Genomic DNA, 23,300 nt, shown 5'->3' on the forward strand with positions numbered 1-23,300 from the left:
TAAAAACACAGACAGTATGTTCATTCATTTTACGCGCTTTATTCACATTTTGTATCACCAGATTCCTTTTTGTGTTAGTGTAAAAGAGCATGCACACCTTATTCTGCGATACCTTGAACTATTTAAAATCTAACAACACCAATAATCTTGCAAATACTTGACATATGATCATTTTGCTGATCAGAAATAATGACCTGCAGGCAATAATACCTCTCTTTCCATCACTTTATCCACTAAAGTCCTAATGTCAAATAAATAAATAAATCTTGAGATAAATAATGAATGGAAAAATGTCAAACGCTGACGGATGCCATTGCACAGAAAAGTTGTTGAGAAGATGATACCGACACTTTGAGAAGTACTTTATCACAATTTACTCGACGTCGCTGATCGAAACAACACATTCTCCTCCAGAAACAATCGCACCTTTTAAATTACCCTCCCAACCCCATTTTCAAGAGACATCATTTAACAATAATAATAAATTGCTTCCCGGCTGTAGCATAAACAATGGAAAAGCGAGCGTGAGCGCCGCGGTTTTGCCGGGATGAATGGTCCCTGTCATCTCTCGACTGACACTCCTCAGACCGTGAGGCATGGGGAGACTTTCAACCAGAAAATGAGCCTGAAGTTGTGTGAAAACACACCGAGGCGAGGCGGCGCTGGCGACAATACGTCTCAGTAACGCCGAGAAATGACCAAGGCTTTTAATCACTCAAGATTTCAGCCAATCTAACGGCTCATATTAAGACTGCTGGAGCAGAAAGGCCGTCTGTTGGGCCCATTCACAGTCATAATATAAAATTAGTCAAGATGATCAAAAAGGGGGCCAGTAGTCATTGTGCGACTGTCGCCACCAGCGGCGGATCTCTAATGTTCAACATAATTAACCAAACCTCCCAGATGTGCGGCGCTTGTAATAACTCGGGCTAATTTAATAGATTGGCTGAAAAACGTTACAATTATTTCACAGTACTGCAGACAGCTTTAAAGATTCAGTTCACAACGTTTCGGGCCTCTTGTTAAACGACGGTAAGCCTTGCTTCTAATTCCATTCATCCGTCTTCATACCAATTTGCCGAACTCAGGTTTAATCCCAGCTGACGGCGGGGGATTCAGGGCGATACTTAACACGAGTCAAGACGGTCGAAAATGTAAATAATCTGGAGCTTTTTAATCAATTACTTGCACTTGAGGCCTCTTTCCTCATTGATACATAAAGTATCTTTTTGCTTCAAAATTTGTATTGAATTCATTTGGTTTCTTATACCTGATCGTAGCAAAAACTTTAATGTTAGCTGTGTCTGTGATCAATAATCATCTTCAAAGGTTAGAACATGCTCAAAAAAATAAATGAGAGATGTATTAACATTTTATAGCATTACAGGTAATCCTTTAATGGAACTCAGCGATGCTACCATGAAAGCTAGCTACCTCGTTGCTATCAAACCAGCCTCAAAGCCTTGCTGTCAAGGTGAACAGGTAGAAACGTGCATAATGCATCATGTTTCACTGTATTTTGCACAAGAAGATATCATTTAAATTGGCTCTATATGAAGATTATTGTAATTTTCGGTAGTAATTGTTTTCATTTGTGAAATCTTAGACATACAGTTTCGACAAGCACAGGGAGAACATGCAAACACCACACACAAATGCCTTCGAGCCCATTTATATGACAACATTTTAAATCAATTAACATAGTTTTTTTGTATTCTCGTTTCAGAAACGTTTTACGTCTGCACGGCAATGTGAAAATGAGTTCTACGGTTTTTATGATGAAAATGCATGTTTCAGATCTCAGTTTACTGAGCACCGAATCGTTGGCCAACGATGGACTGAAAGACGATAAACTCACCTCGCACGAGAAGTTCAGCCTCTGCGAACACGGTGTCGGCGCTGGTCTGGGCCCTGCAGCCGTACTTCCCAGCATGCTTCAACAAAATGCTCCTAATCATCAAATCCACCGTTGAGGACTGCTGCAAATGGGGGGAAAGGAAAGAAAAAAAAAAGAAGTTAGGGAGCAGGGAAACCTAGACATGCTTAACACAAGAAAGGGTGATTCTTTTACATCTTGTCGGGGCTCATGTGGCTCGAGAAATTCCTGTTTAATTCAGGTGCTTACTCCACGCTACATTCTTCTGCTCCCCGTATTTTCACTGCGTCGGGATGAGAAATGCCTAAGGCAAGACGGGGAAATATTCAAGGTCTACAGGCAGCTGTTTAGCACGAAACCTGATTAAAATTACAAACCATGCATCAGCCGGGCTTCTGCTGTGCCTGTAAAAGATTGTCGCTGCACATTCTTTCTCTGGAGAGCACAGGTTGTTGCAGAGGACACATCAGGAGAGATGTGACTTTAACATCCTCTGTTGACAAAGAGGCGGCGACATAAACACAACTCCGCGCTCTGCCGGTGATTCGGTCTGTCTTCGTTTGCCATTCATTCGCCAATTATCTCCAACGTGATCCGTGGACTTGTAGAAATGCAGAATGTTGGATTTTTAAGGAGCGATCGCTCATCTGGCAGTGACAGTCAAGTGAAACACAAAGATCAGGAAGAGTTCAGCCCAGATGCGGAAATGAGGTTTACAGTGAAGGAGGGTTGAACGAAGGTTCAAACATCATTGACCCTGTTTCCCTTGACCTTTTCAAACAGGCAGAAATGGGGCGCTCAAGAGCAGCTGTGAACAAATATCAAAGGCATGATGGGAAAGATGACAATGACTGAGGTTAAATGTCAGACATCTTAAAAAACTAAATAAAATTCCTTTCAAACCAATGCATCTTTGTTGGCCTTTCATCGTGAATGAAAGGACTCGGTCGCATGGCATCCCGCATTCAGGTTTGAAAGCAAACAATGGAACTTGAAGGTTCAAGGTTGATCCACACAGACAACAAAATGAGACGAGCTTTAATTAAACCAAGAGAAAATTAAACCAAACACAAAACTGAACAAAAGACAACAGTCAACCATCTGTTTTCTCACAGATATATGAGAAAAAGAAATACAAAACAAACAAAAACACAAACAATGACAGATGGGACAAGAAAATAGATAAAAACCATAACCGGCAAAGATAAATTTACTCAGTCTTACTTTGGCTCTTACTCTTGCTCTTACTGTTTGGATGTATTCAAAGTGGCCGCCGTCGTGCTGGAAGTTGATGGGTTTCTGGTTGAAGAACCACTGGAAGGCCACGTCCAGCGAGGTGTCGTGCGTGGCCCTGCAGCTCAGCACCACGCTCTCCCCGACCGTCACCTCCACCCGGCTCGGGCTGAGCGCCACACGCATGGCCTCTGCAAGCACAAAGCTGCTGCACTGTCACCTCAGGCTAACCCAGCGCCAGCGTCCAGCCGCTGCGTCGGGCCGTGACGTCCGCGCGGGACGGAAACGCTCGCTCTCGCCAGATAAATACCCCGGCTGGCTCTGATGTAGACCGAATCTGCGAGACAGGCTGTTACCCTGTTAAAGCCTCCTGCCCTTGTAATATGATTCTTGAATGTGAGAACCCTTCTTCACGGCTGAGCGGGCACAGTAAATTTCCTGGCACCCGAGCGAAGGTGGGGGTGGGGGGGGGAATGACATCGGGGACTGTTTACTGGTGGCCAACTTGTGCTAATTTGGCAGAAAATAAAGGCCTCCGGGGCATCACTTACCTTTTACCCACAGTACGGCCGTCATCTCCGCCGAGCCCAGCTGATTCTCAGCCCGGCACACATAGTTCCCCTCATCCGCTCGGCTGGAGTTCACAATTTTCAGCGTGTTGTTCCGTAACAACATAATCCTGTAATGGGGGGGGGGGGGGGGGCACAAAAATCGATTCTGTTATGAGAAACAAATTCACGTGTCGCGCTACAACTTCACACAAGAGAATCCGCGTTTGAGGTTCGAGTCGGGTTACCAGAACAGAGATATTCACAGGGGACGAGAACACAAACGCTACAACAATCTGGCTGCTATAGACTTGAAATAATCATCCACTTGAGTTTCCACTGAAACAGAATTGTGTTTTCAGCTAACAAGGATCTGCCGGTAAGTCTCGGGACAAAAAGCGTTTGACAGGTAGTTGTTTATGCTCCTGAAAAGCTCACAGCACCAAGGGATGTAAAGCAGGATTTCAGTTGTTCTGTGTATCTTTAAAAAAAAAAAAAAAAATAGAAGAAAAGAAGAAGGGGAAGCATGAAAATCAGCACCTTCCAGAAAAGATCAATCAACAATTTGAATGAGTTAATGAGTTTGATTTGCAGATACCACTAAGTAGCCCTATCTTCAGCAGGATTAAACAAAGATGGTGCCGATACAGTTTGAGGTAATGAGGACACATTTTAATGTCAAGAACACATTAGCATTGCAATTTCCCTCCCTTTCTAGATTTGAGTACAGTGACTCTTTTTATCAGATCTCCTTCCTTTGAAAAGGCACAGTAGTCTACTACCAATTAAGTCACTTAAATGAATTAAATAGCCTGCTGAGAACACTACACAACATCAGATAAAATGAACCCCCCTCTATCCGCGCTTAGTGCATCCAAGAATCCACCTGACAAATGCTAAACGTAGCCGCACACAATGAATCCACAGCACAAACTGTCAAACCTTGATGTGCATATCACCGAACTGTCCTCCCGGGAAGCACGAGCATAATGGAGAGAGAGAAGAAGAAGAAGAAAAAAACCCCAAAATAAAACAGGCCAGTGAACGCCACACCTGCATTCACAAGTAGCCTCTTATCCAGCTGAAGGACACAAGCAATTTGATATTAACATTTCGCTCTGACTTGTATATAAACAGCTGGAGAATTAAGTGTTTGACATACGATAGCATGGGATGTAAGTGTGTCCAACACGTCTGCGAGCAGGTGTGTGAGCAGATGGCTCCGGAGCACCCACTTACACCCTAGTAGCACATGTCCATCAGGATCTCTCTTCAGTGTCCGTCCAGCGTAGACTCACTTTAATTGAACTATAAATATTCATCACATTTGATTTCAGCAAAACCGAGGATGAGTAGTCGGTTTTTATGATTTTCCATTCTTGTCTTCACTGGGAGAAAGGAGGACGGAGGCTCCCCGAAATCAAACAAACTAAATCTTGTGTATTGCTCGGCATTCGTGTTTACACACGCTTAGAAGCGAGGTGATTGAAATTGCAAAAAGAAACTCACGAAGGTGTGACAAAATCTTGCCACCCGCCAACAATTTGGCAGCGGCTGTGCAGCCAGGAGACATTTCTCAAATTCACATCTGACAAGGACGCCGAGGCAGAGAGGGGGCGACCGGAGGCCCTGCGGGCTGGACGCAGTATGCTAATCGGTTCAGGTGACGTGATTACACGATCACAGAAAAAAAACAACGTTTGTTTATGTTTCTGATGTGAAATCAAACAAGACTCCAACGAAATCCCCATCGTTCTCACGTGGAATCAATAACCCGTAACGCAGATTTAAACATCCTGCAGTATTCATCAAAAAGTGCCGAATCATGCACTCACTGTCCGCCTGGAAGACAACAAGTCTGGGAGGGCTTCAAATGAGTCTGCCATGTACTTTCAGACTAATGGGATTAATACTTTCTATTTAAGAGACAAAAGCCCTGAACATTAGTGGAAATCCATGTTAATTACAAACCTTCATTAAGTCAGCACAGCTGTCAATGGCAGATAAACGTGAAGCTGTTTCGATTCCTCCTCTATTCTTCCAAGAATAGAAAGCCTCTTCATCCATAAACTCCTCACTGGAGGTAATGGCAGAAAATCCTTGCAGGAGTCACCCTGGCCGAGACCTGAAAATGCACCGCTCCTCTTTCTTTATTTTAGCGTTTTCAGATAATAAAATCCCCCCTTTTCACGCGGCTAACCTCTATTTGAACAGCGATTCTCCCGAACGCAGTGTTTTCCACTTCATTAACTCTCTATAATATCCACAAAGTTGTGACAGACGTGCGACTGGAGTGTCACAATCTGAACGGATTTCGAATCAGATGGATAGCTCCATTGTCCCACATACCAACATAGCTTCAGGAAAATTTATAAGAACATGCTTTACTAAATGCCTGCTCCCAGCAGGGGGTCAGTCTATCAATCAATCAGCTGTATTTGTCTTGCACCTTTCACATGAGTTACAAAACCAAATGACACACTGAATGGCAAAAGTATGCTCACATAGTAAAATGTGTATAATTGAGCAAATAGGGACATATGTACACACACGAAAGTCATGTAATTATATTAAATTATCTTCAAAGGTTAACACAGACAAATAAATAAGATGTGTATTAACATTTTCATGGTATTAAAGCTAATTCTTTAATGAAACTGTGAAAATGAATTCAAATGACATAGTTTAAAAAGGAGAACATCTACAAATTACAATAGAATTTAATGTCAATGAATCCACTAATAGCAAGATGTCAGGCCTGACCATAAATATAGGCATTGCATTTGCATTTTCAAATGTCAGTCGGCAAGTATTCTGTTTGGGCTGGCGACGGCAGAAGGAACAAAGCTCCTGCCAAAGCGCGCCCCGCTTCATCTCAGGGATCCAGAGACACGGACAGATGGCAATAGTGTGAAATATGGATCGAGGGGGTGCTCTGTGTCACTTACTATTGTGTGAACAATTCATGTGATCGCTCTTTCATTCAGTCCTGAGACGCTGGGAGAGACGGAGTGAAGCATTCTGGATGCTCGGAGACTCTGCTCGGTTTTGCTCGGATTAGCTGAGAATGAGTGAATATGATTGTCAGCTGGAGGCCGTGCAATAATTAATATATCGCCAGTTAAGGAGGAGAGAGAAAAACTGAGCGGGAAACAGTGAAGATGTGGTGTGTGGGACGACGCTCTATAGAGAAGCCTGATCAGCCCTGCTGTGAGCAGGGTTGGCTTTTATGATCATTTTTTATAGCGACAGTTGATGCGATGCTGTTTTATTGCTATTGGTGTTTTCTTTCTTATTGCTAATGATGATTTTATGAATAGATAAAAAGCAGATAAATTGTCCCATTGAGGTCAGTCTTGAAGCCACATATGAAATACCATGAAAATGTTGTTTTTCTGCACCACGGTGGATTGAAAGAATTCTTTATGTAATGATTACTATTCCGAATGCAATTAAAGGGCAAAACAAAGAGAAGTAAAGAAACAAGAGAGTTAACAGTCGCTCATCCAAACCGAGTTAGGTGTTGGGCTCTATAAAGACAGGATAAAGGATGTTACTTGAATAACTCTTTGAAGATACTGCTTTGACTCCACATTGTAAATTCATTAGAAAGCCTAAGAGGAATACAGATAAATTCACACATAATTGGGTATCAGTGTTGGTTCTGGGGGAGAATGATTGATCCATTCCTCACCAGATTTGATATTAAGCAGAATTAGATCCAATTTATGGCTGCATATACCATAACAGAATGTTCCTACCTGAGAACACACAGACTTTAAGTAACCCAATAAAAGAACAATCCAACTTGGATCATATCATGTGTAGAGGTTTATGTCTGTGAGAGAATGATATCACTTACGCTGGGTGTCTTCAGCAAAAAGATACTTCCACAGGCAGTGTTCAATTAATCCAGCCTCGATCCAATAAATCCACTCCGGACAAGATGAAGTAAAAATATAAACTTTCCATTTATTTTTGGTTCCAAAATTAGTTCCACAAACAGGAAAAGTGGCTGGCTAGTACACTAATTGTATCTTTTGCAGAAACGCAGCAGGTAAGAAAACTGTATGCTCCTCTCACACTCTAGCACGGGCAGACAACCCGGAAGCACAGCAGTAAACAAAAAAAAACTGTCTCTGCATAAAAAACTTTAAAGAGCAACTACACATTTCTGTCAATATCTTAACACACAAGATGAATTCTTAAATCAACATATTAACATGAAAATCAAATTACAGATTTATTAAACTGCTCCTTATTAAACTGCCACTACATCATGTAACAACAACTCAGTGACTACGTCTCAAATGTTCAGCAGTTTTTGAGAAAAATAAACATAATAAAAGACAAATAATTGAAGACTTAATGTAACATGCTCTGTACTCGTCTTCCTGATTAGATGTAGTCTCAAAGAAACAAAGTTCACGCCTCTAATTGACAAATCCATCCATCAAAAACAAGTCAAAGCACCAGTTATGTGTATAAACCAATCACTTCTTTCAGAGTTAATGTAAACTGGTCAGTCTGATCTCCTGATCGGACAGGATTCAGTCAGACTGACGCTGCTGCAGCGGGACGGGTCGGTCTCTGCTCTCAGGAGCTAAACACACCGCGTTTATCACTGCAAGATGCATCCTCTGGAAACGGTAAAATTACCAGTGTGGAGATTAAGGAGAGCGTAACCCACATGCGTGCATATTGTGGAGAGAGAATGATGAACGACCCCGAGGAGCAACAATATCTCAGTGTTATTTTCAATGAAAAAAAAAAAGAAAAAAAAACCAAACTTCAAGCGCTTTTAAGACAACTTCATCTAAAGTCAGATAAAAACTACATGGAGGTGTTCACGTCTGAACGTCACTGACTATTCTAAAAAATTGCATCTGGAAAGGTTTGACGGATGCCTCAAAGGTTTTTATCAGGTCGGGACCAGACGGGGTAGTTAATCACCATGTTTGAGGCTACAGTCTCTCTGCGGATCCATCAGCTGAGCTGAAAGATGGAGAAATAACGACTATTTTGATTCTTTTCATGGCAAATGAAATGATTTAGGAATGCAGTCCAGAATGCTCGTGTTGGATTAACTCCACTCCACCTGTTCGCGGCGTGAAGATTTGTCGCTGCCTGTTTGAGGGGAGCCACACGCCGCCGATCCGATCATCCGCCGCCGAACAGACGGCTGAATCCTGGCTGATAAACAAAAGGCTCCTTTTCCTCTCACTCACAACCCGGGATGCTCGGCAGTGACTGATAATTCCGGCGGCGTCTCCGGGTTTGATTGATGGGCCCCTCGCCCCGCGCGGCCCCCCTCTAGGTGCGACCCAGAGATGTTTCTCATAAAAGACGATGCATCAAACTGCATGTGATTTCCAAATGCAATCGCGGGGTCTAAATTGTCGGCGTCCTGGAGGAGGAGGCGGGACCGGGAGGGGGGAGTCTCCGGAGCTTTGGCGGTACCTGAGGTGTTTTATTTTAGCAGTGACACTTAATTTCAGTTACAGTAATGAAACTGTGATGTGTTACAACACGACATGTATACAATTTCTCAAGGGCCTGAGCAGAAACGATAACAGCTGAATTTATGCGGCGAAAACCGTGATGAATAATTGCATGAGGACATTGAGGGAGACAAACTTTTCATAACTTCATACATATTTCACAAGGCAATTAACTTCCCTTCATAATATTCTTTTCTCTAAACTGTAAAGCGATAAAATGAAAAAAAAAAAAAATATATATATATATAAATATATATATAAAATCTGATACTATAACAGAGCGCTGGGACTGTAAATCTCCTGCTGTCTTCAAAGGCAACGTACATAATCTACCCCAGTGATAAAAAGAAGAAGAATTAATCCTTCCTTAAAGTCTAAAATATATCATTTCACACAATGAAAGTCATCCTGCAACATATTATTTTGGACACACAAAGAAGGGCTCCAGGCAGATCGGAAGTTTCTCATAAATTTCTTCCACTCTTTCAATAACAGTGCAGACATTATGATGATATACTGAGCACATGCAGAAAAAAGAAAATGAGTTAAAGAGCAGAGATCAGATTTAAGTGTCTGGATCAAGGTGTATTTCTGTCTTTAATAACTTTGTTTACATTCGACCGCTGCATGCAGGCCTGCAGCTTGATGACCCAGAAAGATTTATTCTGCCAACAGTGTCATCAAACCTGATATTCTACATTTACATTTTTATCTATACCCATTCCCTTAGTGCTGCTCCAACCTTTTTCCCTTTTTAAATAAGTAATCATGAAATGGCGTTGTTACAACGCCATGTTAAGGTCTGGAAAGACGGCCTCAATATGCGGAGGTCAACATCCACGCTCTTCAAGTGTCCTTGAGCAGCACTATCAGCTGAGCTTCTTTCACGGGCTTTATGAATACAGATTACTCAAGTAATGCATGTGCTGTGCCGGAGTGAAAGTGATAAAGCCGCTAGATAAACACCTAGAGAGGAGCTCTACCTTTTATTGGGCTGAATCCTCCGGTCGCCTCTCCTCCACGTGATCCGGGGTTTGGGCGACGCCCTCGGCTTGCATTCCAGCGATACGTCCTTTCCCAGAGTCGCTATGACCCGGATTGGGTTGGGGATGAAGACAGGTGCAGATGCTGTGGAGAGAAAAAAAAAACACACACACACACACACAAACACACACACACATATTAAACCCAATGTGAAAAAAAAAACAAAAAAAAAAACAAAAATCTGTCAAATTGTGGTCAACACACTAACAATCCGATCTTGCATGAATAAGTAATTGGACATGTTTTCTGAATAATGCATGAAACAAAAACATGATGCTCAGTATTAAAAAGGACACCCAGTCCCTGGATACCAGCTGATTTAACCCTTCCACCACCATCCTGGAGGGATTTGGTGAAACAAACAACTCCTGAGAAGTTTAGGACAGACAGAAAATCCAGAACTGAGGAATTGTTTTAGCTCCAGAACGTTCTCAGTGAAATCAACCAATCAGAAGCCAGCGTGTCACACACGTGTAACTTAGCTTTCTGTGAGAAACAGGCAGAAACACTCGATCGCTGCATATTAACAACAATTCCACAGCTGCTGAATCTCAATTAATCCAATCTAAAGAAGGTTTCAGTCTGAATAAGCCTTTTGATGAATGGGATGTTCAGCTCACAACCTATTCTTGAGTTCTTTTTTTTTTTAAATAATTTTGGTCCAATACCAATAAAATTGAAGAGTATTTCCAAGAAATGTGAGCTCCTGTTTCAGATGAAAATCTGACGCCAGCTAATTATCAACTCCCAGCTCAAAACAAAGAGACACAGATGGGATTCTCCTGTTATTGTGCGTGCTTTCAATCTGTTTGCAGAACAACTCGACCTGCATGTTGTAGTGAATTTGTTTCAGATCCGAGAGCAAGAATTAAAGAAAAGAAAAAAGAAACCCAAACTCGCTGTGTAATGCCACTTAAATTACTGTCTGTTAAAATCAAAAAAGACTAATATGACTTGTAAGCAGAGTTAGTGTTCTGCCTGTTTTAGTTAGTAACTATTTGAAAGAAGCAGATCATTCAAAATACTGGTTTCTTTGAATTAAAGTATTATATAAATCAATCAACTAAAGCTCTGCATGGACAAAGACGGGCACAGACATGCAAAAGATGAAGGTTCTGTTCATTAGATGTGCAAAATAAAACAACAATTTCACAGTTTTCCCTGGTGAATATGGACTACTGCTGCCGCACTGCAGGTCCTGAAAAGTATGTGGAGGATTCTCCAGTTTTTACTACTGTAAACGTTTGCATTGTTCACATTTGGATCTGTTTTTACCTTGTTTGAAACTTTCAAGCCTGATGCATGCCAGTTTGTACTTGATGCCACTCGCAGTGTATTTACTGTTTATCTGTTTTATGATGGATCTCAGTCAATCCAGCTCTTACCTCGTTAGTTTTCCTTTTTTTTTTTTTTTTTTGAAATGTGTGTAGAAACAAAATGATGCCAAATTCTGCCGTAATTGCTGCGTGGCTGCTAAAGTTTAATGGCACTGATAATACTTATAAACATAATTGCTGTTGCGCCTTTTTCTACTGGGTAATTATTTCTAATTTGCAGGACGGTTCAGAAGGACAACATCACTCACAATACTGATGGATCAAAGTACAACTTCCTTTTTAATTAGCACCTGAAATTCCCAAATTAAGTATTAGAAATGCACGCTTCCATCCCCTTATTTGCTTTAAACATGTTTTTGACAAGGGATTTTTTCTGATTTTAGAGTAAAAATCAAACTTTATGTGCAACGTTGCTTCAATTACTGTGCAAAATGTAAAAGGATAAATATGACTTTTTAACATAATTGCTGTTCTGCCTCTTCAACTACTGCTTTACAGAGTAATTATTAAAACTAGCTGCAGGGTTCTGAGTATCAACGTCACTCACACCAGTGCTCGATCAAAACACTAATTTTTCATGAATAGAAAAGCATGCTTCTATACACTTATTGGCTAAATTGGAAAAAAAAAATACAATAAATGCATAACACTTATTTCTGAGCGAGTACGCTAATGCACCGTGTTACGAAGCCTAATTAATAAAAATAACTGTCATGCTAATGATGACATGGTTGGACGACTTGCACTGACGAGTGGGTTTAACCCATATTTATCTGGGCTGCCCATGTGAATAATAAGCGCGCATAAGTTAAATATTTACAACAATTACGGCTGGCCCGGGAGAAGGAATCAGGCAGTAATGGTCCAAATAAGCCTTCGGGCGGTGAAGTGGATGTGGAGCTGGTTCTGCAGCTGCATCTCGCATCAAGGCCATCCACAGGCTGCGAGGCCTTGTCAGCCGAGATTATTCAAATCCCCGATGATGCGTCATAGGTGACATTATCCACAATGACAATTCAATCCCATCTGAAGCCGGAGGGGGCCGACCCCTCTCCCTCCAACTCTTGTGTTTCTGAGCCCGAGTGGCTCGCCTGAGTGGCAGAGGTCCCCGTGGACACGGGAGAAAAACCGAGCAGTTGCTGTGTGTGTTTGTTTTAATCAAAGTAAGAGCAGGCTTGCAGCTGGTGGCGGCGGCGGTGCCTGGATCGCTCCGCCCGCCACTCTCCCAGAAGAGCTGGATCTGGGACAAGATCACAGGCAGATCCAGGGCAGCCGCTGCCCCCGTGTCGCCTCCAGTGATCGCTCGTCTGCAGGCCGTTATTAGTCATGTAATCTGTCCTGATAGCGCTTGCTGGTGGACATCTCTGCAGAGCGCAGGTCACGGGGAAGATGCGCCTGGGGGGCGCAGTTATGAAAACATTCGTCAACAGCCTCCAAATATCACCAATGTGACTGTGACTGGGAGGAAAGGGAAAAGCACCTCCTCGTCAGCTCAGATAAGGCTTATTAAAATCAGGAACTTTTGACTCTAGCAGACAACACCTTGAATTTAAATCAAGCGAGCGGCCGTCGTCTACCCCACATTTAAAAAACAAATGGAAAAAAAAAAAAAAAAAACTTTGCCCATTTGCAGTAAATTTCTTTTCCCTTTTTTTTAAATGCCAGAGATTCCCCTTCAAAAAAGGGCAAGCTGCAGAGACAGTAAATCAAACTGTCCCTTGGGGAAACATGAAAGGGGAATGGGTGTCACCAGATGTGTCCCAGTATCGGAGATGACAAGGAGAAAATAGTGCATCAACACAGAACAGTGGGCAGCAATTCTGTCTCTTATGTGTTTAGCCTGGAGCGTCGGGGGCGAGGAGCACAGCTCCCCTGACTTTTAATGTCCTTAAAATCTCAAGAAGATGTTTGGTTATACACAGGATGAAGGCAGAGGACGGCAGAGTGTCTCACTGCGCAATCACGATCGGAGAAATAAAACACTAAGTATAGGGGGAAAACTTTCTCAAACTTGAAGGTTTCAGTAAGAACTGATTTCCAAACACGTTCTAAAATGCAGGGGCGTCAAAGACATTTTAATTCAGGAGCCACATTCGGCCCAGTTTCATCTGGAGTGGGCCTGACTGGTGAAATAGTACTTTAATAATGTTTAAATTCAAACTTTAAAGCTGAGTATCCATGATGAAAATATCCAGAATTTCACATCACAAAACAATTACTGCAGAAAATTACTGCAATTTCAACATGAGGCAATTTTAATGAAACGTTCTGGAGCAAAATGTGGTGAAATGTCAATAAAACTTCTCCCATAGCTGTTTTCCAAGTATGTTTTCAGAAACCAACCCTGACCGCTCATGCTGGTTTTCCATCTTTTATTGCAGCATCTCTCATATCTCAGCTCAGGTTTCAGTTTTACGTCTGCGACTCTTCAGAAATCTGTCAAAAAAATTCTACAATTTCTTTGACATTTTTCCAATGAGCTAGTTGGCTTAGGTGGACTGGATGGGAGCCTCTTTAGGCTGGTTCTGGCCCGCAGGCCTTAGGTTTGACACCGCTGATAAAGATATGCTGTGAATATATTCAGAATTCTCACGGTAGGGTATAATTGGAGGGATATATATTTAATCCTGGTCTACATATCCTGCTTCTGCTTAATTATTTTGACCTGAGGAGGATAAAATGTATCTCCTCAAATAGAGAAAAGCGAATGTCCCCTGCAGGCCAGGTTCACATTCACATCATCTGCTTCACTGCAAGACGTAGACTTTGGTTTATCTCCAATAAATACCATTTATTGACAGTATCGGCTTCTGTCATTGTCCAAAAAAAAAGAAAATCACCTTTCTCACTAATTTCTTCCACTTTCTGGCACCCTCTGGTTCACCCACCAGAGACTGAATCATGCTACATTAATTGACTTATATTGCCTATAATATAAGACCATAAGTGTTGCAATGAAATGGCATCAAATGTCATGAACGCCGATGAATTAGCAATGAAAACTGTTGAACAGAACAGTGGAAAGTGTGAGTTTGGAGTTAATAATAGTTTCATTGGCTGAGAAATGAAAGATCTGCTTTAAACTGATTTTAAAATGCATTTCTTTATGTATTTTGTGTGGTTTGCTAGTGAAGCGGCTTTCATCAGAATGTTATTCCCTTCACAACGATAAAAAATAATTCAGAAGAAGAAATAAATCTGCCCCAAACAAAAATGTTCCTAAAAAAAAGGTACAATCTGTATGTTTTAGAAATTAGGAGTGATTCTAATCTATTTTTAAATGTGAGGCGCGGTGACGGGATGGGAGTCATGTCCGGAGCGAGAGTTTGTTTTTCTGACTAATGGGGATTGTGATGTAGTCTGTGCTTTGATGACAGACGATAGAGCGGAGCGGCGAGGAGCGGAGGCCCTAATGGAGTCATTAAACTCCATCAGAGAAACCACTGATGTCTCACTGCTCCTGTTTGCTCCCATTAGTATAAATCTATACCTACAAGTCATTGCTTTTCATTCTCCTCGGAATTATGTAGAAACTCGTCGGGACTCTCCCCTCGCTTGACGCTGGCAGAGCAGACACCTCGCTGAAAACGCCCAGAAGAGTTCTTCTTTTATTCATGGCGTCCACCGCCCGGGTTAAATCAGGGACCATTGATTGGCAATCAGCACATCTCACAGTTCGGCGTTCTCCGCTCGCATTTTAATCTCCCTTCCCGATCATCCGGCGCCTCGTTCTCAGGTCAATAGTTGTGTGTGCGGTTTTATTCCTTATGAGTTTAGAGTGTAAAGAAATCTGACATGGACTTCTTAACACACGTCTTTCTCTAATCAACTAAATTTGCTCCTACCTAAAATCTTCAGTTCGGCGTTAGAGTAGACGGCCCCGTATTTGTTTTCCGCGACGCACTGGTACATCCCCGAATCCGCCTGCTGGACTTTGTGGACCGTCAGTTCTCCGTTCAGAATCTCCAGTCGGCCCTGTGACGAGACGCAAACGCACAAAAGGAATGTGGTATCGCAACACTTTGCATATGGCGCACGTGCCGTTCCAAAGGGATAATTCAGATGTTTCAAGGTGCAATCAACAAAGGGGAAGGCGCCGTGGAGCAGCATGGGTACCTGGGATGTCAAGGGCAAACCATTCCGGAGCCAGCGATAGGTGGGCCGGGGCCTCCCCGTGGCCTTGCACTCCCATTGGAGCTTCTCTCCACTATCCATCTGAGTATCATTAATCATTCTGACCCACTGAGGGAGGGCTTGGAGACAAAAAAAAGAGAGAGAGAGAAAGAGAGAGAGAGAGCGGGAGACAAGGTTCAGGAATAAGTAATATATCCTTGAAACATGCACAGGGCTCATGTATGGCTGTGGATGAAAAACATGCACAGATGTAAAGTTAACACAGTGAAGGAGAAGCATTTCAGACGCTTCTCTTGTTTTCAGATGAACATAAAACGAATATATGGGAGATTCTGTTGAGCTACAGTTATCTGTTCATGTTCTCATTGATTTGAAAAAAAATCAGCCGGAGAAATGATCCCCATCCCTGAGACAGAGCATCGCTTGTGTTTCAGGAACGTTCTGCGTTCACACAGCAACGGCAGAAAAGGATGCAGATAGCACACCAGGCCACCAGTAGGCGCTGGTGCTGCACACACGTGCACAGGGAACAACACACTGAACATTAAGAGTGAGCGAAAACAGGCATTTGTGTGGACAGACGACCAATTTGGATTATTAATCTCTCAACTTTTAAACTCTGCAGGCCATCGTTATTTTTCAACCAGCTGTGAATGTGCAGAAGGACTGTTTACGGCTGTTCTGCGTGTGCACAGCGGTAAACGGGGGCTCAGCCACAGCTCCATTCAGGTTAACAGATGCACTGTGTTTCACAAAAGAAAATGAAACTGTTTTGTGCAACGCTTTTCAATAGTGCATTATTATTATTATTTTTTTCTTTCTGTAATTTCTATGCAGTCTTTTGATGCTTCTACATGAAAAAATCCTTGATTCATTGCACATTGTTGACACACTTGCTTTCATTGCTTCTGTATTTCTTTGCTGCACTTATCTGCTTTACCGGGGAGACATCAAAGAAAAGAGGAGAGAGGTTTAAATATGCACGGTGCGCACACACACACACACACACACACACACACACACACACTAAACAGCAACATCCAGGGCGCCGATCCGTTGGCTGCTACTAATACAACAGAAAAAAGTCACGGTAGAAAAAAAAAAAAAACTCCATTCAAAAGCAACAAACGCCATGAACGAGGCGAGGACTGCGAGAGACGGATCCACTCAACAAGTTGGGAGTAAATTATGAATACGGCATGTTCAGGTGATGTACACAAGGCTGAGAGTCTTCTGAGGCAGTTCAGAGCATGAACACACAGTCAAGAAGAGGAAAGCCATCCTCTCCTCTCCAAAAGCGTTCATGTTTTTTATTTGTCAGCGTAGCCTTACGTCCCGAACCGCATCGAGGTGGTAATAACTGCAGGAGAAGATGCAATCTGAGCTGATGAGCTTCCTTTGCTCGGTTTCCACACAAATCTGGCGTCTGTGAAGATGTTTCCTTCCATTGCGTGCCGGCGGACCATGCAAAACCAGGCAACTGCCCTTCCTCGGGGGCCCTTTCACCGCGGCGCCTCCCCTGCCTCTTTATTTCCACGGCCCACTTGCTCCGTGTTTCCAACGCCGCGGCGGCATTTTTCAGCCCGGCTCCGCATGCTGCAGTGTCACAGCTCCACATCTGACGGCTGTACAGGCTCGCAGGTTCTTTTCATCTCCTAGTCTCTTTTCATCTTCTGGGTCTTATCCACGGTTCTGAATTTTTCAATGCATGCACATTTACAAGGGTTTATGAAACTCACAATATTTTTATACTGGGGATAAATCTCTTGAATCTTGTGTGGGGGAGGAAACGTCAGTCCTGCGTAAATTGAAAACTCTTTTTTAATTGTTCGCTTGATTGGATTCAGGCTGCAAAGTATGTACATATAAACATGGAGCCGTGTTGGAAAGAGCATGATCGGCTTCGAAAACATGCTTATTTGGTTTTTTATTGATGATTTTTCTCAAAATTACTTTGCAAGCTTTGTTTTGAATCACAACTTTTTGTGATGATCGCGATGATGATAATGAGGCTGAGTACAATGTTTATGGCGGATTCAGCAACAATTGGCATTACGATGATTCCAATCACACTGATTACTGTGATCATTACAACCGTGACAGTTGAAGACCTCATTTCCATGACAACGTATTGAAAACGATGCCGGTGACTATTACAACAAAAACAACAGATTTCTATGTTCATGATATTTACAATGATTGAGATGATTGAGAATATAATGAGGACGATTACCAGAACAATGACAACGATTGCTTCAGTGATAATGAGGATTATTATGATGGCTTTACATCAACGACAGTGATTGATTATGGTGATTCCCATCGAGATCGTTCTGATGGTTATTTATTTCAGGGTTGGGCAACTCATTTTCCCAAAAGACCACATGAAAAATCAGCATCGCCACTGCTGACTGAGGCCTACTAAAACAGGATTTCCATGAGTTGTTGCTCTGCGACACTTTTTCTTTCCCAGCCTTTGACTGGAACACATGGTTACCTTTTTCCCGAATTTCCGAGTTCAATGAACAAAAACCATATTTTTTCATTAATTTTTTTTTCCACTGTGAAACAAGGTGCAATAACATCATAATGGCCACTTACATGAAAAATGTGACCAATTTGGATGTTATAAAGCCAATAATAACAGGAATTTTCGTTTGATTCTGGATTTCCCAGCTAATGATGCTCAGCTCTGACTTATATTACGCTTTAATTCTGGTGCTGAATCAAGTTGTCGACGCAGGTCCGAACCCCCCGCTGCAGCAGAAAAGCCTTTAATAGCACATTAATGATGAAAAACCTCTTCTTTTTCCTTCCGATTCCTCAAATTGTAGTTGATATTTTATGAAGCCAGTAGTTTAGAAAACATCAGTACAAGTACAAGCTTCTTTTTGTTGTGTCCTTGAGCAACACATTCACTGATGTGTGTCACTTTTAAACTAAAAGTGTCTGTGAGGCCATTTTTCAGCCCATTTAATAAAAGACAACAAATAAAGACTTTAAAAGCCCAGAGCATAATAGAAATTAAGGCCTTGACTTGACATCTTTCGTGTCGTATTTGGCTTGTTTCAGACATGAAAACCTTTTCACAGCTGTGTGTGTAGCGTGACACACTCTCTCTCCTGTATTGTGCATGTGTTTGCAGACAGGAGGAGACCTCCATTCGAGAGCTGATTCTCCCGTAATCACATGCCGAGCACGTTCTCCCTCTATTCTTTGCATATGGCACCTTCACTAGAATCTGCTTTTTTTTTTTTTCCCTGTGTGTGGTTTGATTGAATGATTATGGCTAAGAAGGTCTCTCGCACAATGAAAGTTCAAACTACCAAGTGACCTGTGTAAATTACATTTAGTGTGAGGCTGCTACAAATTAGGCTCCCTATTCTCCTTGTGGTGTCAACAGAATGGAGGTTGCCAAGAAGAGCAGGGCCTTGGAAGTGTGTCCCACCAAGGTTGAAACAGTCCATTATCTCAGAGCGGCGCACACGGCGCCGGCGGGGAACACTGGGAGAGTTTCTCATCGCTAGAAAGCTTGAAACTGGTTTTTTAAATTTTTTTGTGATCTTTCCCGCAGGAATTGATGCTTTTTTTTAATAAACAGAGTTGGCCTTTCTTGGCACTTTCGAGCATTTCCGGGTCACACAAAGCGAAACATCACAAAAAGTATTGTAATACATTCAATAAGTTTATCTCCCATGCAATTCCTGGCAGCTTAAATAAGATTATTTATTTAATTTAGTTTAGTTGTGAAAATTGTGGAAGATTTCTTATCATCATGCTTTGATAACTCTGCTAAAGCTGATTCGGTGACGTAAAATAATTTACAGCAGGGTGTGTTAAACGTGTCCTGAGTGGACCAGTGAAATAGTATCAACATAACCTTTCAGTTACAACTGGAAAAATTTTCTTTGTTGTGGTGCAGAATATGTGATGAAAAAGTCTGTATTTTACAAAAGAAAAACAAACTGCTACAGAAAATGACAATTTCAACATAAATGGATACATTCTAAATGTTTGAACTTATGTTTGACACCCCTAATCTACAGCATACTTGAACTGGATTCCGAGAAGAATACTACATCAGGATACTGTATATGAGCTCTGAATAACCCAAGAGAGTTACTGAGAGATCGACAACTCGTGTTTTCTGAGGTGTGCTGAAAAGAACATTCTGTAAGATTTGCCTTTCATATGAGGGAAAAAAAAAGAAGAAAGTGATCTGCTTAATCCAAAGCCCTGTCTTTAATGGAAACTACTTCTGAGTCAAATCATCTTAAAACACTCCTGACACCTCACATGAGAGACTCGAATCAGGCTCAACTCAAAGAAAGCGCTCATTTATCGCAGTGATGAATACTTTCTCACTGATCGTCTATTTCAGATGCATAATTAGTCCTTGGACTATTCAGCATATTCCCAAGGACTGACATTGGTCCCCAGCTTTGAATATCAGAACAGTGGAACTAGCTAACTAGATTACATTATTAAAAAAAAAAAAAAAAAAAAATGCAGATTCGTCAAAATGTCTTGTGACGAACACGGAGCTCTTCCTCAAGCTGCTATTCTGGGAATGAATACATCAACACTGTGCTGTTACTTAATGTGTAACGGCTGCACAGAACCGGCGGGGCGAATCAGAATAAGACTATAAGCACCCTGGCAGCTGCATGGACACACTGCAGGCTGAGCACAACACCAGAACATTCATGGTGGGAAAGAATGGGATGCAACAGAAAAAAAAGAAAAACCCAGGACTCACTGTAGACCTGCAGATGTCCTTTAAAAGCAGTGCCTCCTCTTGGATTCTCGGCTTTGCATTCGTAAGTTCCCGAGTCCTCCAGCTGGATGTTGGGAATCTCCAGAACAGCCTGGGACTTCCGAAGTCTGGCTTTCTTTGGGATGTTGCCATTTATCTTCCTCCATGTGATGGTCGGCACCGGGCTGTGGGAAGAGGAGCAGAATAATGTGCGTCTCGCTACAGTAAAACAGAAGCATAGGCAGTATTTACACAAAGCATGTGTCAGCCACAGTGATGCAACCTGCATAATTCACCAAATGTTCTCGCAGAACGAGCGTAATGTCAGAGCAGATTTATGTCACACTGACATTTAAAGTTGTTCTTTTTTTTTTATTTCCTAGTTGACTTTTTAATAAAGTTTCCAGTGACGATACAGAGTGACGCTCTCTATTCCACGCTTCCTCGTCAGCTTAGTTCAGTTTCTTCAGAGATCTGGAAGAGGAGCCGTGTGGCGCCGCAGAAGACGAAGAGGAAGAGGATGAAGACGCGAAAGAAGAGAGACTTAAATTAGAAAGATGATGATGTTGAGGATGAAGAAGAGGAACAACATGGGAGCAAAAGAACAAAAACAAGATATAGAAGAGGAATGAGGAAGCCTCAACATCAGTACATCATGTTGAATGTTCAAATATTTATATGAATAAACAAAATGATGGTTAATTGTGCAAAGGAGTAATCTGATTACATAGTAATGGTGTGTAATCCAGCTGCATTGTGGTGTAGCGGTTGGGCGGTCGAGTGGAACACCTGCTAATTATGATAGAAATACCAGCAACACATTGAGGAAGTGTCAGCGAGATCACACCAGCACTGTTTTTCATTTCATTTTAAGAGACGCTGCTCAGTACCTCTGTCCATGGAGCACCCAGATTTAATGAGTTAATCCAGATTAGCTCCACCGCTCTGAGTGCTGAGTTGGATAAATCTGTATAGAAGTTGGTCCGATGGCTTAAAGAGTGTGCTAAACATCATTTTCTCATAGATCTTCTAAAACCTCAAGCAACGCTACATCCGTCAAGTCATAGATATTAATTTTTTATTAAAATGTAAACAAAAAGAATGAAAAACATATAAACCAAGTGAAATTCACGTTTGCAATAAGTATAAGAAGCAGTTCTATAGCTAATGGGGGAAGCCTGCGGTACTGTACGTTCAGGTCAGACATATAACGCTGCTACTCTGAGAGCTCCAGATGTCCTCTGGCGGTACACCCTGAAAACTTTGAGAACCACGTCAGGATTGCAGGCTGCTGATCTCATCTGACAAAGAGCGAGGCCGGTTCATCACAGGGCGAACAGAGAGATGGACAACCAAACAATCACCGGCAGGAAAATCCGAAGTCACGAAGCAACCTCAGCAGTGGGCTGAGTAGGGAAATCAGAGGATCAAGAGGAAACCCAAAATCATCACGCTACCAATTGGGATAACAATATATCACAATACAATACTGCCAAGATGAATGTTTTACATTCCTTAAGGTCTGAATTGATATTGAAGCAAAATACGAGCTCCAGTCCACCTGATTGATTATTTTCCTGCCATTGTCAGGCTAAATGAAGCTGTGCTCTTATCTACTGCCCAGTAGAGCACAATGGGCATAAATTACAAATCTGATTACGTATAGATGAATGTGCGACCAAATATTAGTCTTTTTCAACAGAAATTGGCACCAATTGTAGGGTTCCTTGATTTCTAATTCAGCACCATGATGAGTATTTAAAGTGTGAATCATTGACATTGGTACTGTACTGACTGTAGTAAACCGTGAACATTAGACGGTATATTTCAGAGGAACAGGGATGATATTAAACCTGGTTATTACAGGGCTTTAGAGATTAGTATTCAGGCGATGTCATTGAGCCACTGTTTATTCATGGATTTCCCTATAGGTCCCTCTGATCGATGACTTAGACGTGCAGAAAGAGAATGTCTTACTATGTGCTCCGTCTCTGCACTCTCTTGTATGACAACTGGATCTGACAGCTCTGTGAGAGATGGAAATGTGACACCGTGCAAACCTATGGTAAACCCATCAATCATTTAGCCACGGTGGAAATGTTACATCCCCGAGCCTGTTTTATCCCCTCTACTTTCACAAGGACAATGAAGCGCTCTCGGCTGCGATGGACTCAAATTAAAATTCACACCGGGTTTCGCACTAAACAAAGCGTTTCTTTTTCAATTTGGACAGGACTTCAGGGTCACATGCTCTTTTGTAGACTAATGATTTGTAAATTTTATTTTAATTTTAGTTTTAAAGCTAATTAATGACTCAACTACAGCCTGCATGTTGTTCGCTTGTACTGCGGAGGTTTTAATAGCAGCGAATGTAAGAAATTGGAGCCGTACTTGAAGGCAACTGCTTCAGCAACAGGATTCTGGGGTCACTGTCAACGGCGCGTTTCCTCAGCTGTAACAAGATGTTCCGCTCTGAATTAAAAAAATGTCTCCAGACTATCGGGTCAGATTTGAAGCCTGGGGTCAAATTAAGAATGCGTGTTCTATTTAAGGTGCAGAATGAGAAACCAATACGTGTTGATCAGTATTCATAAGTCCAGCGCCGAGTTGTTGTGAAACACATCCTCACATGTAACTGGTGTAGAACTTGTCTGGAGACCTTTGCTCCAGCTAAACTCTTGACAAGCGAGAGAACAAAGGGAATCCATACAGAGACCTTGAGGAGTGGAAGCAGGAGGGCGATTCTGAGGCGGGATTTCTCCTCGGAGGCTGAATAATGAGCAGCCGGCCCGAACATGCTCACCGGGCCGGAGGGCAGGCAGGAGGGGGAAAAGGTCCACTCGCTTTAAAAACAAGAACCTCTTCCTGTCG

General features: G+C 42.1%; 1 protein-coding gene across 1 annotated transcript in view; it reads right to left on the reverse strand.

Moving 5' to 3' along the window:
• cntn5 (contactin 5) overlaps positions 1 to 23,300 on the reverse strand; it is a 131,826-nt gene that overhangs the window by 15,133 nt on the left and 93,393 nt on the right. Inside the window, 7 exon segments of the mRNA XM_030107969.1 lie at positions 1,859 to 1,979; positions 3,125 to 3,300; positions 3,661 to 3,788; positions 10,142 to 10,286; positions 15,385 to 15,514; positions 15,656 to 15,792; positions 20,433 to 20,614. Of these exon segments, the coding sequence (XP_029963829.1) occupies positions 1,859 to 1,979; positions 3,125 to 3,300; positions 3,661 to 3,788; positions 10,142 to 10,286; positions 15,385 to 15,514; positions 15,656 to 15,792; positions 20,433 to 20,614 (1,019 nt within the window).

This window comes from Salarias fasciatus, chromosome 14 (assembly GCF_902148845.1).
Source record: "Salarias fasciatus chromosome 14, fSalaFa1.1, whole genome shotgun sequence".
Lineage (NCBI taxonomy): Eukaryota > Metazoa > Chordata > Actinopteri > Blenniiformes > Blenniidae > Salarias > Salarias fasciatus.